This window comes from Phytophthora cinnamomi (genome assembly GCF_018691715.1).
Source record: "Phytophthora cinnamomi strain GKB4 chromosome Unknown Contig29, whole genome shotgun sequence".
Lineage (NCBI taxonomy): Eukaryota > Oomycota > Peronosporomycetes > Peronosporales > Peronosporaceae > Phytophthora > Phytophthora cinnamomi.
Window position 1 is genome coordinate 834,656 of NW_027150962.1, and position 15,772 is coordinate 850,427.

The window sequence follows — 15,772 nt, forward strand, 5'->3', positions numbered from 1 at the left end:
GGTGGTCTGATCTTTTGGTTTACTGATGTAACGCACACCAGAAAAAAACACTAGTTAATGTGCGCCACATCACAAAGTGGTGTGTCTCCACACCATCGCACCGGGTCACTTCGATTCCGCAATGGCTCCACCTGCTGGGGCGCCGGCGTCGGCGCCGCTGCCGCGCGTGGAGGAGCTGGTCCTGCGCGGCGCGGACGTGAGCGTGCTGAACCACACGACGCTGTCGCTGTGGCACTTCCGGCAGCTGGCGCTGGAGATGCTGCCGCCCGCCGAGCGCGAGGAGGACCAGAAGGCGCCCGAGCCCAGTCGCGGCATCGAGCTGGGCGAGGGCATGAGCGTGGCCGCCGTGCTGTTCGAGCAGCCGCCGAGGCCCGAGAAGAGCGAGCAGGAGGACGCCGGCCACAGGACAGGGCGCGCCAGACCCGCGCTGCAGCTGCAGACCAGCGTCCAGGGCCACTTGACGCCGGACACGCGCGTCGCCGCCGTGTTCCAGCGCTACCGCTGCGTGCTGTGCCTGGACGCGTCGCCCTCCATCCTGTCCATCGACCCGTCGAGCGGCCGCCTGTTCCTGGACCTGCTCTACGAGAGCGTGGAGCTCTTGATCTGGAGCATGCTGCGCCCCATGGAGGTGGGCGGCCTGGCCTTCACGCCGGAGCTGCACGTGTCGGTGCTGGTGCAGGGCGCGCTCGTGGAGTCGCTCTGCGTCATCATGCAGGGCTACATCGTCACGCCGGCCAACGCCGCCAGCTTCCTGCAGCTCATCAAGGACCGGTTCCAGCTCATCGAGAACGACTGGGCGGCCCAGGCGCAGGAGCTCGGGCAGTGGGGGTATCTGGGCAACGCGACGCCTGCGTCGCTCGACTGGATCTTGCAGAACGCCGTCTTCGCGCTCAACTCGCTGCCTTCAGATTGCGCGCCGATGGTGGTGCTGGTCACGGATGGCGTCGTGGATGTGCGGGACGCGTACTCGTACGATAATTTGCTGATGCAACTGGTGCGCCATGACATTCAGTGCCACTTCTTGAGGATCGGCGGAGGCGGAGAAGACGAATTGAGCGCCACGTTTGGATTCGTCCCGGATACGCACCTCTTGCGGTTCGTGGCGGAGTACACGGGTGGAACAGTGTTTGATTATGCCGCTATCCATGAAGCTTGCTATGGGACGACGAGCACATGCAGTAATGTGGCGAAGAAGATGACGGGACTGCAAGACTCGTGTTTCCTGCGCAAGTCGAGTGTGCACGCAAACTCGGCCCCTGTGGTGAAGCTGAACGAAATGGATAGCACCTCGTTCGATGGCAGAACGTTGCTGCCTCTCCGCCCCTATCGAATGTGGCGTGAAAAAGTGCATGAATATCGTATCTTTGCTGACGTGAATCGTATCGTGGAGGCGCGGCTTTGCGAAGGGTTTTCAATTAACAAGGTCCACGTGAAAACTTATCAACAGCCACTGTTGGCGGACGGAGGGTCTAACCAAGCTACTACAGACTCTCCGCGGCATGCTAACAATGGCAGTGGAGCTGCGAACGCCGCTAATGGGCGCTCCAACGAAGTCACAAAGATTTTGATTGTGTTCTTACTGCAATGGAAACAGAATGTGTGGCTTGAATATGTTGTGTCGACAACCACTGACAACACCGCAACCCCGGCGACGTCAGGTACCACAACGTCCCATCCCGGCCGACGGCCAAGTGGACAAGGATTGAAAGGACCACCGTCCTCATCAGCAAGGAAAACTGCATCTATATTTTCTAAAGATCAGAGAACTGCGTGGAGCGAGTGGTACGTCAAGATGAACATACTGGCATATGCAGACTTTCTCCGTGCGTTTGAAGATACGATGCAGCGACCTTCAGGAGGCGGGGAAAGGACCATAGGAGCTGCAGCCCGGGGACGGGGTGGAGACGTTTCCATGGCATCACCAGTTTTCGTTCACGAGTTTATCCGCAATGTTCAGGACGTCGATCGTGTGTTATTGCACTTGATGACAGCGACGGCTAGTATTAGTGAAAGCAGTGATTCCGTTGCCAATCAGTTCTCTTTTGGCACAAGCGCGAACTCGTCGTCAGCGTCTGTGACTCCGAAGATCACCAGCTCACATCCAGTCTTCAACATTATTGGTGAACTTTCTACGGTGTTGTGGCACCGGTGGTTTTCTGTGGAACGATTTGAGATTCTTTGTATCGTTAAAAGTGATGCTTGCACAGATCTATTTTATCGAAATGAAATGCATGGAATGGTAGAGCGCGGTATCACAGGCTCGCATTTGCGCGGTGCAGGAAATACGTCACAAGGAATGATCCACAACCATGGTGCAAATGTGTACGGGACGAACAGTGCGAATATTCCTATTGGAGTCGAGAGTCTTGCTGAGCCTCTGATCGCCATTCTTGTCAAGTGGTCGTCACAAAAGCTGTCACAAGATTTGTTCTTGAAGTTTCTATGTTCAACTGCTGCAGACAAGGCTCACGCTCCTCCAAGGGCCAAGGCGTCGCCGTCATCAGCAACGGCATCAGGGGGTATTGCAATGCGACGTCGTCAACGCAGTCAAAACAACAATGGAGATGATGCCGCGCAAGGCGAAGAAAGCAACAGCACAAAAGAGAGTAAAGCAGCTCTCTGCTTTGTGCGGCTCGAGTTTAAAAACAAAACGCTCTGCGCAGTTCACGTGGCATTCTTTGCGACGAGAGCATCAACCCGCCGACAAGTGCTGAACGATCTGAAGAGCACGATTTTTGCTGGTATCAATGAAGTTGCGGTGACGCCCTCTCCAGCAAAATTACTGTCGCCTTCAATGGCAGAAACTCCTGTCATTCTCTGCCATCGCATGCTGAGCCGTCTTCTCGTGACACATGACACTCTCCTGCTCCATGGTATTGACCAGGAACCTGGCCCCTTCGACTATTATGTAGCCTCACCGACATTGGAGGCTGAGAAGAATGCAGGAGCTATTCCGCCATCCAGTACTTGTTGTGGAGGTAGTGAATTACAGCTGCACCGGGTTTTTGGTGCATACGTGTGGCATTCGAGTTGGAAATGGGAAGTGACAAACCTAACGGCACTGTTGGACGTGATGCGTCGGCTACACGATGCTCGAATCAGCTGCGGATTCTGGGTTTTGGACTGGAAGATGGAGGAGGGGGACGATGGTCAAGCTGCGCACGTTGAAAGCGTGGTGTTTGGTAGGGAGATTTTGATGGAAGACGAAAAGGGCCACACAAAGACGGCGTTAGTGCAATATGCACTTCGCCGCGTCTCGGATACTTGCTTGATGACTTCTTTCTGGATGGAACCGCAGCATGGTACCGTGAAAACGCGGTTATCCGACGAAGTCGATCATAACGACAAGTTTCACTGGAGTTTGAAGCAAGCGATTGGGCACAATACGCCGTTTGAAAACTATGAAAGCCGTGGTGCGCATCGAAATAATACGCCAAGAGGAACTGATCGAGTTTCCATATCATCAATTGGTTCTGTAGAAGAAGAACAGAAGTCCATGGAACAAGAGGATGTAAGTATTGATTGGGATGGTGGATCTACGTACTTGGGTGAAAGTGAACTGCTCCACCTAATCCGCGGCTATATTTTCAAGAGTGACCGCCACTTTCTTTCGTGCTTGTACACGTTTGATTGCATTATTAATCTACGTGAGAACGTCGAGTTGCTGAATCAGTTGAGTAAAGATGCTGATGGTATCGTCGGCTCCAACTGGAGTATGGATAGGCAACTAGCAGCTGAGAATGGCATGATTCTTCCTCCATTCAGCACAGCTAGGCTTCTGGCTACTTCAAAACGGTCAACAGAACATTTCCTGATGTATCTGCAAAATGGCAGAATTTCTGCGAGCGGATTGGAAGAATCAAAAAGTGCTGGAAATTCGCCTTCGGTATCGTCAGCTAACGAGAACCTCTATTCTATGCTGGAACTAACTCTCAGAGGGCTGAGCGACTGTGAAGTCTCATGGACGGATTACAACGGAGATGTTGTTGCGGAAGCTGGCATGTTTATGAATAATGGCGTTGAAGACGATCGTTTTTTCAGGGAAGGCATGGATGGGCAGTTACCTCTGTGGCTGAAGCACCACCTGTCGCTGACCTTCAAGGATCGCGTACCCCACCATGCCTTAAGCAAAGGCAAATGTTTCGCTAAGCTTGTGAGCGACGATTGCGTGGTTTTGGCATTTTTCCCTTCATTGGATACGCTGCAAGTGCAAAACAAAAGTACAGGCAAGGCGCCCCCATCATTCAAAACCAGTGATATTGAAGATGCATTTGAAAACAGATTAAACCTGCCCAAAAAGGCACCTGGAAAAGAAGGAAATCGTGACAGTTCTGCACAACAGCAGTTCTCTGTTCGCGCGGCAGAAGAGGATGGAGCGAAGTCTAAAGTTGTGCGAATGTCAGTGTCGGCGGATGATATCGTGCTTTATCAAGAGCGCCGACGCAGTTTCCGCGAAGGCTACAAATCTTGGCGAATGGGGCATTATCAAGGATCACGCGACGAAAAGCAAAGTTATGGCCGTGATTTCCAAAAGCTCCGCCTTCCATCTACCCCGGAAGATCATGAATTCTGTGAGGAGATCAGTCGTCGTGCATCATATGGTTGCGATTTCCACCTCCTGATCGAAAATGCCAACGGCGTTATGGGATCGGGTTTCTTTCAGGTTGCATTCTACGAGTGTTCGCTCACTAGATTGTCCACAGACTTGCATGATAGTGGCAGCCAAATGCTGGATCGTGTGGATTTGCCTCACACTATTTTGAAGCAGTTGTTCTTCTCAAAGCCGTGTGGTAAAGTAAGAGATGATCGGCCTGCGTTGCCTCTCGATCGAAGCGGGCTTTGGAAAAAGTCTCCTGCAGCGCGACCACCTTCCGACTCTGTCGGAATGTCGCATTCTAGACAGAGCCCTGACAGCATCCTTGCGTCTCGTCGATTCCGCAAGAAAGTAAAGCGGGCTCATGAGCATAATTTTTCTCGTGGCGTGTACATGGCTCTACGTGAAGGAGGGGCTGTTCAGCATAGTGATCTGTTGCAGGCACTCTCAAGTTGTATTGAAGTTCCCGTGGATGTTGACATCACTCTTCTGTATCGTATGATGGAAACTGCTGCATCTCACAAAATTCCACCTCTGAGCCCAGCAGCTGCCGCTGTGGTTTCAGCGGGCATTGGTGCGGATATTCTCAAAGACAAGCTGACAAAATCCTTTGAAACGATACTCTCGAGTGCGTTTGTTCCCATCACTGGAACCAAGTACTATTACTTCACGGGTAGCGAAAATACCGTGTATGAAGACCCGTCCTCGAGTGAATATGATCTGCATGTTCTTATGGAGGATTCCGACGACAACGATGGTGAAGCAGGCCAGAAAAGGGATGACAACCAGTCTCACCACGAAGCTGGTGTCAACACTGACCAAAGTTCCGGAGCACAACTCAGTCGCACTGCTGAAAAGAACAACAACACGATTACTGATAATCGCCCTGATAAACTCGACTCTGAATCGGGACGAGACGGTGGCGAAAAACGTGTAAGACGCCGACGTGGTAGTTTGGGGCGTGAATTACCACCGCCAGTCATTACTTCGCCAGAAGACAACTCAAACAATGAACAGCATCAAGCAACCGTGGAAGAAGATGCAGAGTTTAACAAAGAAGTAGCTGTGGCCACATCCAGCTTCTCGGTGCCATTCTTCTTCAGGTTTGAATGTCGTGTGCTCAACGGCACGCGAGATACTCGGTCAAATTCTGCCGACACACACGCCCCAGGAGTTACACCTGACTCTGATGTTCTACGTCGGTCTTCTAGTACAGCCGCGTACGAGGATATGCGGAAAGATATGGTTGCACAAGCTCAGTTGACTTCCCCCAGCAGCCGACAGGAGGAGTTTAACGCCTTTTTGGCGTCGATAAAGGCAAGTCAGGGGTCCCAAAGAAACACCACTTCGGCTGATGTCATGCATGTTGCCGAGTCATTTTCGGATACGCCATTGGGCCGCATCGCGTTGCGCTTGGTGACGCTGACTTTGCCAAATGAACGAGCGTTTGATGGTGGGCGTGTGGCATCTCCGATGCCGTTTGAAATGGATAACAACCGCGTTAAAGTCAACAAAACCAACACATTGCCGTCAATGCGAACCCACAACTTTTCTACGCTCCATCTTTTCCAGCGTCAAGTTCTAACCCGCGTAAGGAAAGACATCAAGGAGTGGTGCAGTGTGGAAATCTTGTCAATCTTGAAGTCAGCGAACGAAATTACGCCCGCTGTCGGTTCACTGGTCCAGCGATTGTTTGATGACTTGCCTGATGACGCCGTTACGAAAGCGAGGTATCCGCTGGAATTCGTGGCTCGGAGCCAGGAAACGCCAGTGAATCCTATTGATTTGTTTAAGCGGGAGTTCGAGAGGGGTGATTTGCTCAGTGTACATCACTGTAATGGAGTGTATTTCGTGGTGGAGAATAAGCAAGCCGTTGATACCATTGAAGATACTTTGGTGAACATGAACCTGGAAGACCAAGAAAGCACGTCCAACCCTACTTTTGAGATACCCTATTGGGCCTACTTTGAACTGGGAAGTGATCATATTAGCTTGCGGTTTCACCATCCGGATCGCTTTGGGGCATCTTCTAGTGGTTTCAATCGGTTGGAAGTTCTTACACGTCTTCAACTCGGTGTACGCGCGGTTTGTCGGCGTGTTAACCAGTTTTTGCTTTTGCTGCAACTTCACGAAACACGTACATGCAATGGTCTTCTGCTACCACCAAATGGCAATTTACCATCCAGTCCCCGTTCACCCAAACGGCGAACAGGGTCAATGGGCACTTTGGATTCCATGGGAGGTCTAGATGGACAAAGAAAACAAACCAGCTTTTTCTGGCCTGGGCAGTTCGAGTGTGACTTGCGGTATTTTGCTTTCTTCAAACTCCACGAGCGTTTAGCACCCAACTTTGCTCTCAATATGCTGTGCACTTCAGCATTGGAGCATTTTCAAGTACACAACCGCCGCCACATTTTTGTATATCGTGACCGCGATGGGAACGTTTTTTACATGAAGATCAGCATTTACTATGACAATTCGCTCTCGTCGGTTTCTGGAGGGGAAGCTGTTGAGGAGCGTCAGGAGCGTAATGGTCTTGCTAGGTCAAGTACTGGAGGAAGTACTGGCGGTACAACTGTAACAGCCGCAACAACACCTGCAGGGGTGCCTGGAATTCGACTGGAAGTATTTGGTGTATCTGATCCGGGTGAAGAAGTAACGCATGAATTGTGTCGTTTGTTGGAGCGGAAGCTGGACGAAGCTACGCAAGTCGTGCTTATGAAGCTGCTCGCCCGAAATACTAAGTTCCAGTTAAGCCAGACAGACTTGGCATTCTTGTGCCCACCCGCTGCTCCTCCAGCAAGTATGGTGGAGTATATTTTACCTGGAGAGGTATCTGAGTGCTCGAGACTGCTGCACTATTTATCTCAAACGCTCAAGCTGTCCCCATACGTCCGCCCTGTTGCAAGTGTTGGGTCATTGCCCGCACGTAGTTCACGAGATCCAACTAGTGGATCGTTTCGTAGGGTACGTCGCGGGAGCCTGGCCTCTGCCGGTAGCACTGTTAGCCTTCCTGGTGAGGAGCTTTCGAAGGCAATAATACAAGGGCATGATGGAGCAATCGGAGACAAACAGCGATCGCGTGATGCAGTTGGGCATGACAGCTCCCGGATGCATCCTGCTTGCTTCAGAGATTACCGGAAAGCATTGACAGAGCTTCAAGAGCAAGATAACGATCCAGTGGTGTTCAATGCAGCGATTTTATCCCCTGTTTATTTCTTGAAGACACAGGAGGCGAAAACTGTGGCTTCTAGCGGGGTGGATCTTCCAGCTGAATCAGCGTCTCCCAACCCTGAGGTTGTGGCTCAAACGTCTTACGTTCTCAATCTGAACCCAGACTTGCGACTGTCGCCAGGATTTATGTCCCGAGTAGGCAAGGGTCTTGCACTTCTGCGCGTCGATCTTGTCCGGAACACTCCTGGTAGAAGCGAGACTTTGGCTACAACGAAAGACGAGATTGGTTTGGAAGGCACACACAGAGTCAAACGCGTGCATGATATCCCCGGACTCGCAGCATTGTACCCAGAAGCCGATGAAAGTGCCCAAGACGCTATTCCGCTGGTAGCCAAGTGCCAAGTTTGGATTCGTGGATCTATCCATAATGCAGAATTAAGTCAGGTTGTGGAGACATTCTTTGATGAGGCTCTTTACGACTACCACATTGAAGCAACGCTAAGGAAACTCGGAATTGCCATGCAGCGCCAAAATGCCGGCAGTAGCGACATCGTTTCCGGTGAAGAGGCCCATACAGATATACTAGATCTATCTGAGAGCCATGCCAAACTACCAGAAAACGTGGACAAATTGGTGTCGCTTTTCAAGAGCGCATGCCTCTTGCCTTCGTCCTCTGTGACAAATCTGGGTGTGAACCTGTCGATCTCACCCTGGGATCTCGAAAACGCCGTGGCACAAGTGCGAAGCTTTTTGAGTTGTCTCCCTCACCACCTTCGCCCAGCAGTTTATGCGAAATCCAAGCTTTCTGGGGTGTATGAGAGTATTGGGAACCGCGGAGACAGTGTGCACATTTTTTCGAACTCGAGTGAGCCTTATGCGGAAGACTTCCGACTCGTTGTGAAGCATGCTGGTGATTCAGACGCATACGATGGTCAGGACTCAAGCGACTCCGACACCGAAACAACGGCGTCGATGAGCTCAGCGCTCCATCACATTGAGCCGCTGATGCGAACGGATTCGATTCATTCTGAAATTTCGGATTTGGATTCTGTTTCAGGGCGCATGCCACTTGCATGGGCATCAACTGGCGCAAGCTCCGACTCGAATTTGGTCTCGCAAGTACCAACAGCGCCTTCTCTATCATCGACAACGTCTTCATCCATGGTTGGAGTTATGGCAGGTCTGTCACACCAGCCACACCTCCCAAAGAACGCGAGTTTTTCGGAGAGAGATGTGTTGCTACATTCGAACAGCAGTAGCCACCATCACCAGAAATCGGATTCCAGTGAAACCGCGGAACTAAAGCGGTCATTTTACTATGTTGTGGACTTGTCCACAAGCAAGGGTTTACAGCTGTACGGATACAACATGAGCTCTGCCTTGGTGGAGGCGCTGGCAACGCATTTGGCGCGTGTACTGACCTGGAGTATGCTTCGTGAAAAACTATTACGAAGTCTGCTGTTGGAAAAGTCAGGCCTCACAGCGGCAGCTCCTATCGGGTCTGTCGTGCTACAACCTCGCAGTTTGTTCCTGACCGTCGGAAGAACGGAACGAACTGGGAAGAGCATGGGCAAAAGTACGGCCGTACTATGCAAAGATTCTTCTGTACATTTCATCGAATATCGCCCACCAGTGTTATCAATCCTGCACTCCAATGAGTGGTTTCCAAGAGTATTGGATGCAAGTCGTCTGCGCTCGATTGACGGCTTTGCAATGGGGACTTACTTACGTGAAGCACAGACGCAACCAGCCTCGGAGGCTCTTGATTCCCAATATCAGCGACCTCGAGGTAAAAGCAACACGAATATGGGCGCACAGTTGGGGCCACCGAGTATACCTGATCTTTCGCGAGAGGTGTCGGGGCCTTCATTGTCGCAAAGAAGTATGCACAGCAGTGGAGATGGTACCAGCCATTCGGGAGGACAACTCGGCAGGACAAAGAGTGGTGGTATAGTTACTGGGAGCAACGCCTCCGACAGCGTGTCATCGTCTCCAAATAAACGACCAGGCCCTGGTATGCCATTCCCAGGGGGAAATCGAAGCGATGTTGCAGCGCGAATGAGAGGGGGCGCAGGAGCTGCCACGGCACTGATGGCAGCACGTGCCCGGGCACGGGGTGGCGGTTTCCCTGGCCGAATAGGAGGGGGGCCAGGAATTAGTGGAACAAGGGGTGCCAATTCTGGTTCAACCTCAACGTCTTCAGATAGCGTTGCACCATGGGACTTACCGCTTCATAACACCAAAGGACCGCGTCTGCATACTTCAGCTGATGGAGCGGATTCGAATGTGGCTACTCGTCAAGGCACCATTGATACAGATTCGACAGGAAGCAATACTGGTACAGCAGCAGGAACAAGTATGCCACTACAGGCGAGCACTCGTCGAAGAGGGTCTGGGCAGACCGATTTGGTAACGACGTCATCGTCTTCGTCGCTGTCAGGGCTACCATTGCCTTCACCGTCAATGCAGCGCAGAAGTAGCAAGGAAACAGCGGCACCTGACCCCGGCCGTATTCACAGTTCATGGAAAAAGCGCTTGGAATGCGCATGGGGGCCTCGGTTTTTGTTTCCTGGAAATGCAGAACGGTGGTCTGCAAAGATTATATCGGAGCGGCGGCTACATTTCATGGAGTTAGAAGATGACGAAGAGGGATCTTTTCCCAAGAAGAGTCACGCTCCATTGCCTTACTTCTGTGGAGCACTGGAGAAGCGTTGGGAGGCTTTCGAAACACGATCAACCAGCCATACCGTGGGCATTAATTTGTTGGGAAGACTTGGGTCTATGAATTCTGATGAAGAAATGGAGGAACCTGTCGCGAAGGATGTAGTGGCAAATATGATAGCAAGTGGACATCTTTTGCTGCATCAGCGTTTCCGGGCAGCATTTGTGGAGCGATGGATAGCTGCAGAAATGGTTGGGACGACTGCAGGCGAAGATGGAGAGGATAGGAGCAATCGTCTTCGAGCGCTGCAGTCTTGCATGGATCTGGTGAATTTGTTGAGTTATAAGCGCGAATTTGTATTTGACAGTGACGAATGTTCCGTGGCGAAACTATACACAGAGCACACTGTACTTAGCATGGGTGCGGGGGCTGGTGCGGATGTTCGGGGAATTAAACAGCAGGTTGCCGCCAACTTGGAGCCGTTGCGACTAGAAGTGGCAAGCGAATTTTACAAGGAGTTTGCTGTGCACTTGCGAACGCTAGGGTTCCGACAACTTCGTACGATAAATACTAGTAGGAGCCATGCCCGAGCGTTCCCAGTCGACCACGTAGCTGCGAATGAAGGTGATATACCTGGCGGGGAGGGGTTTTCGGAGTACTTTTACCACCCTGAAAGAGCTGCTGCAGAAGCTGGAGGCTGGAAAGTGGACCCGAAAAATGCCAACTATGATGCGTACCCGCTTTCTGTGGTGGTGCTAGAAGTAAAATGCGACCACCGAGGTGTACGATTGACTGCAGTGCTTGTAAGCATGCACGACTTAGAGCAGCAGGACTTGCGATTCCAAAACCGTTTGGCTGCGAAGACGGGAAAGAGAACTATCGCTGCGTCGGGTGCACGGATCCAGTGTGTTGCTGCGTGGTTACGTGCCCAGCTCAAGACGCAAGCGCTCATTTATGGATTTACAATTCGCTACTTCCAGCAGCATCTGCTTCAGTGGGTCGGTGCCTCTCATGATTTCCATGAAGGTCAGAGTGGACCTAGCCACAGTGTCGGCAAGCACCTCGGCGAAGACGACGCATTGGTGGCAACTCCACCCGTGGCGTGGAAGAAGACGTCCACGTTCCAAAACATTGTCAAAGGGCTTCAGTGCTTTCTACACGCTTTCCCGGACCCACCGGAGGAACCAAGAAAACCTACCACATCGGTACTGGGAGCCTCATTCACGAACAAAAGAATTGCAGAGAGGGGGGTTACTACGATTAAACCAAGCGATCCAAGGGGATCAATGGCCCAAGCGACGATCACACCCCCAGGCAGTGGCGTCCCCCGGTCATCGTTGCGCCAGTCAAGATTTACGCGACGTGCAGCAGGTAAACAGCATCAGCAGCAACCAAACCAGCAATCGTTGGCCCTTGCTTCTCGCGATGCAGCTCCCAAGGCTGCTGCACCTTTGTCATCCCTCTGGCATGACTGCGTAATTCGGATGGAAACGGTGGCATTGCAACCTTCTTCGCTGCAATCGAATTGTGTCGAGTCGATTTTGGTACAGATTTTGCTACGATACATTGCTTGTCATGGGTCGCGTTTCGAAGTACTTGATCTACTGCAGTTTGGCACACCTGATGCGGTTGTGTGTCATTCTTCGTCTGGTAGTTTCTTCCATCGACCACCATCTACGATTATTCCGACGATCCAAAGCCGCAAGGTGGAGCCCTCAGGCGGATACTCATTGGTGATCACAACGCAGCCGTTGACTCGCAAACCTCTGGACAAGGATTCTGTGCAGCTCCTGCTGTTGAAGAGCACGCCGTCAGCGCTCGGCGTGGGCAACGCAGTACTTCCGGTAGAGCGAGCGCTACAGGAGGCTCAGTTGTTTACACGTGAACTGTTTCATGTTGCTGCGCAACACTACGAACGTGATTTGCTGTGGTCTCGCTTACTGTTTGACGATACGCGTGGGCCGGGAGCTGAAGTCGCACGCACGCTTGCATTGCCGACCGACTTGTTCCGAGTGGAAGTGGGGCCGCAGCAGCTGGAAGAGTGCCTGCGGTTGTCCATTTGCACCCCGTTAGAGACGCTGGACCCGCGTCTGGATGAGCTTCTGCGCGTGTCCGGCGTGTGCTGGCAGGAGCTAGCGCTACGCTTACGGGACATCTACGCAGATCAGTTGCGCGAGTTCCAGTTCCAGGAGGAAGACGAGAACAGCAGCCACTTGCTGCTGTTGTGCCCTGACACGTTCGACCTCATTATCCACTTGACGTTCATCACGCCCAAGGATCAGGCGGTGGCCCAACCAGGGACAGCCGACGACGGAGACGTCAGTGCCAGTGGCGACGGAAGCATCGACAGCTCAAGTAGGAGCGCCAGCATCAACGGCAGTCACGTGGGTAGCGTCAGCGAGCAATTCAGCGATGGCGGCTTCGAGGCGGAGGTCCAGGGAGACGTGCGTGTCGAGATCTGCCGCCGCGAAGAGCCGCCCAACAAGCAGTTCACGTTCGCGCAGCGGCGTTCCATCTCGGAGTTCGTCAACTGCATCGTGCACTGGCAGTGGCGCAGCCTGATCTACGATTGAAGCGACATGGCTACATCTGCAAGTTGAAGTTGTTCGGAATGAATGTGTAATGACAAATGAACGCAACATTGCATTTGTATCGTGTGGAGGTGATACCAGACGCCAAACAAGAGTCTTTGGCGACCAGGACTCCCCATATGAACCTGGGCAATTGACACCACAGAACTTCGCTCCATACAGTGAGTGAGTGATCGAGTCGCCGCCTCGTACACTGTGTGGGGCTTGTCTTTTTGCGTCTACACGCAACTCCAGACAGATGGCCTGGGCGAACGTGGCTGGCGTTGCCTGCTGTACATCGTCGCCAGAGTTGCTGATCGCAGCGGCTACGCTGCTGGTCGTTGCTTGCTTATTTCCGTGTATACGGTACGGAGGGCAGTCCGCACCACCAAAGAACTGCTGTACATGCCATCGCCTATCGACCAAGGCGAGCTCGCCCAAGCCACTAACGCCCGGGACAGCCTCGACCACTTCCTGCGGTGGATGGCCTCGAATTGAAAGTTTCAACTTTCACTGCGCGCGTTGGTCCACCACCTCGCTCCGAAGCCTCCTCATTCGCGACTGCGAGTGGATTTTCCAGGCAAAGCGCATGCCGTAAGACAGGCTGAAAGTGCCGCCTGTCTGCCGCTTGGCTTCGTCTTACTGAACCGAGCGGGATAAGCCGCGTGTGCACCACACATGTATGCGTTCCGGCAGTTCCGCGCGGACATAGCGGCCCAATTGTTTTTGATGGGCATTGCATCCGCCCGTTACAAACAGTATCGCGTTTTGGTGCCTCGGTGTGATCACTTCGCAAGAGGACCCCTCCCGCTCCGCCCGCGCCCGCCCCGCCCCGCCTCCCCCGATGGCCGACCACTTCGACGTGGTGTGGCGCCAGGACGCGCTGGGCCTGCGCTTCACGCCCAACCTGAACGACCAGCCGGTGGTGTGCCAGGTGCCGCCCAACGCCTGCCCCGCCGTGCTGGCGTCCCCGCTGGCCGTGGGCGACGTGCTCGTGGCCTTCGACCTGCAGCAGCCTGACCAGCCCGACGGCTTGCAGCCCGTCACGGCCTTCGACCAGCTGGTGACGGTGCTGCGGCGCGCCAAGCTGCCGGTCACGCTGCGCTTCCAGTCGCGCGAGAAGGAGACCCCGCCCAAGGTGGACGAGTCCGACGTGGCGCACAGCTACGTCTTCTGCTGGGCGCCGCAGGCGCCGCTGGGCGTGTCGCTCGCCATGGACCCGTGCTCGCTGCACGCCGCCATCACGGCCATCGACCCCAACAAGATCTCGCCAGCGTTCCAGAGCCTCAAGCCCGTGCTCGGCGACGTGCTGGTCGCCATCGCCCCCGACAGCGACAACGGTGAGGTGACGCGTCTCGACGAGATGCGCTTCGAGGACATCATCCAGACGCTGCGCCAGTTCCCGCGGCCCTGCCGTCTGACCTTCGCCAGGCTGGTGGAGGAGACGGCGTCGGACTCGTCGGGCTCGGAAGACGACAACCCGCTCTTCCCGGCGAAGCCCCTGGCGCCGATCTCGCGCCCCAATGCGACCTCGTCCTCGAGCGACAGAGACGAAGAAGCCACGGACATCCTGAGGCCGCCGTTCCGCATGCGACCGCAGACTCGCCCCTTCTCGCGCTCCAGAGCGGGCGTGCCCCCGCCGCGCAAGCAGATCCCGATCTCGATGCGCCAGAGCTTCCGCATCGACAAACCGATTCCCGATGGCAGGGGCCACGCTAGTTCCACGGCGTCGAACGGCGGCAGGGCTCATGCTGGATCCACCGCGTCGAATGGCGGCAGATCTCACGCCGGATCGACCGCCTCGAACGATGGCAGACCTCACTCCGGATCGAGTGCAGATGACCGAGGTTTCTACACCGTCATGTACAGTGGCGGCGCGGTTGGCCTGCAGCTGCGCGACTGCACGCAGGACGACAAGGGTCTCAACAAGAGCAATGACAAGACGAACCGAACCAACGGCTACACCGTGGCGATTCGCAACGTGACGGACTCCAAGTCTGCCCCCGGCCTGGAGAACGCCACGCCGGACGACCTGCTCATGGCCATTGGCCAGAAGGACCTGCAGCACTTGTCGTTCGAGCAAGTGCGCGCTGAGCTCGGAGCGATCCAGGGACCGACTCAGCTGCTGTTCAAGAAGCGCAAGCGCGTGACCGCCAGCTCCTCGGGCGCTTCGCTAGTCGACACCTTGCTGCTCTTCCTCGTGTAAGAGGCGAGGACAGTTGACGCAGAAACGCGTCAAGACTTGCACACTGTAGACGAAACAGTCAGCCCGCAAATCGTATCGAGCGGCAGGACGCGACGTAGGTTTTGGACTTCTTGTTTGTGCGTGACGTCGTCGATGAAAATATAAAACTGGCTTAAATGAACTGAATTGTCGATCAACCTGTGTGCTTGGCTATTCTTGCCGTGATAGGTAGGCGTTCCTTCAGCATGTGACGAGGCATTACCTTTGGATACGTGTACGGCTTTGCGTCTACAAAGGCAACTTTCTTGTCAACCAATTTGCATGACGTTATAGACATGGCTACATTCGCCACTTGAAGTTGCCTTGCGTCTCGACAACCGTGCACTGTCATGACACCGAGCGCTGAAGCCCGCATCCGCGCCAAGTCTTCGGCAGCGTCCTCACCTCCGCGGCAGATTCGCTCGCCCTGTGCTCCCGAATCTCGCCTCGCGCTAAGAATGCCTCGCCAATGTTAGTCGCCGCCCAGTGTACAAGTCACCACAACCGCAGCTATTCAAGGGCTCCGCTACTAAAACGCCCTTGCGCCC

The 15,772-nt window shown here is 53.9% G+C and overlaps 2 protein-coding genes across 3 annotated transcripts; both read left to right on the forward strand.

The window, feature by feature from the left end:
• Positions 1–121: 121 nt before the first annotated feature.
• IUM83_10081 lies at positions 122–13,003 on the forward strand (the record flags this gene model as incomplete). 2 transcript variants are annotated; one of them, XM_067934566.1, is made up of 2 exons in its annotated part: positions 122–1,305; positions 12,085–13,003. In XM_067934566.1, 2 exons carry the CDS (start codon positions 122–124, stop codon positions 13,001–13,003), a joined length of 2,103 nt encoding a protein of 700 aa, XP_067793351.1. The 2 variants fall into 2 exon arrangements, with proteins under 2 accessions (XP_067793351.1, XP_067793350.1); XM_067934567.1 differs by lacking the exon at positions 122–1,305 and having other exon boundaries at positions 12,434–13,003.
• An 841-nt stretch (positions 13,004–13,844) lies between these two features.
• On the forward strand, positions 13,845–15,206 carry IUM83_10082 (Myosin-like protein; the record flags this gene model as incomplete). The annotated part of the gene is made up of 1 exon (XM_067934568.1): positions 13,845–15,206. One exon carries the CDS (start codon positions 13,845–13,847, stop codon positions 15,204–15,206), a length of 1,362 nt encoding a protein of 453 aa, XP_067793349.1.
• Between the last annotated feature and the right edge of the window lie 566 nt (positions 15,207–15,772).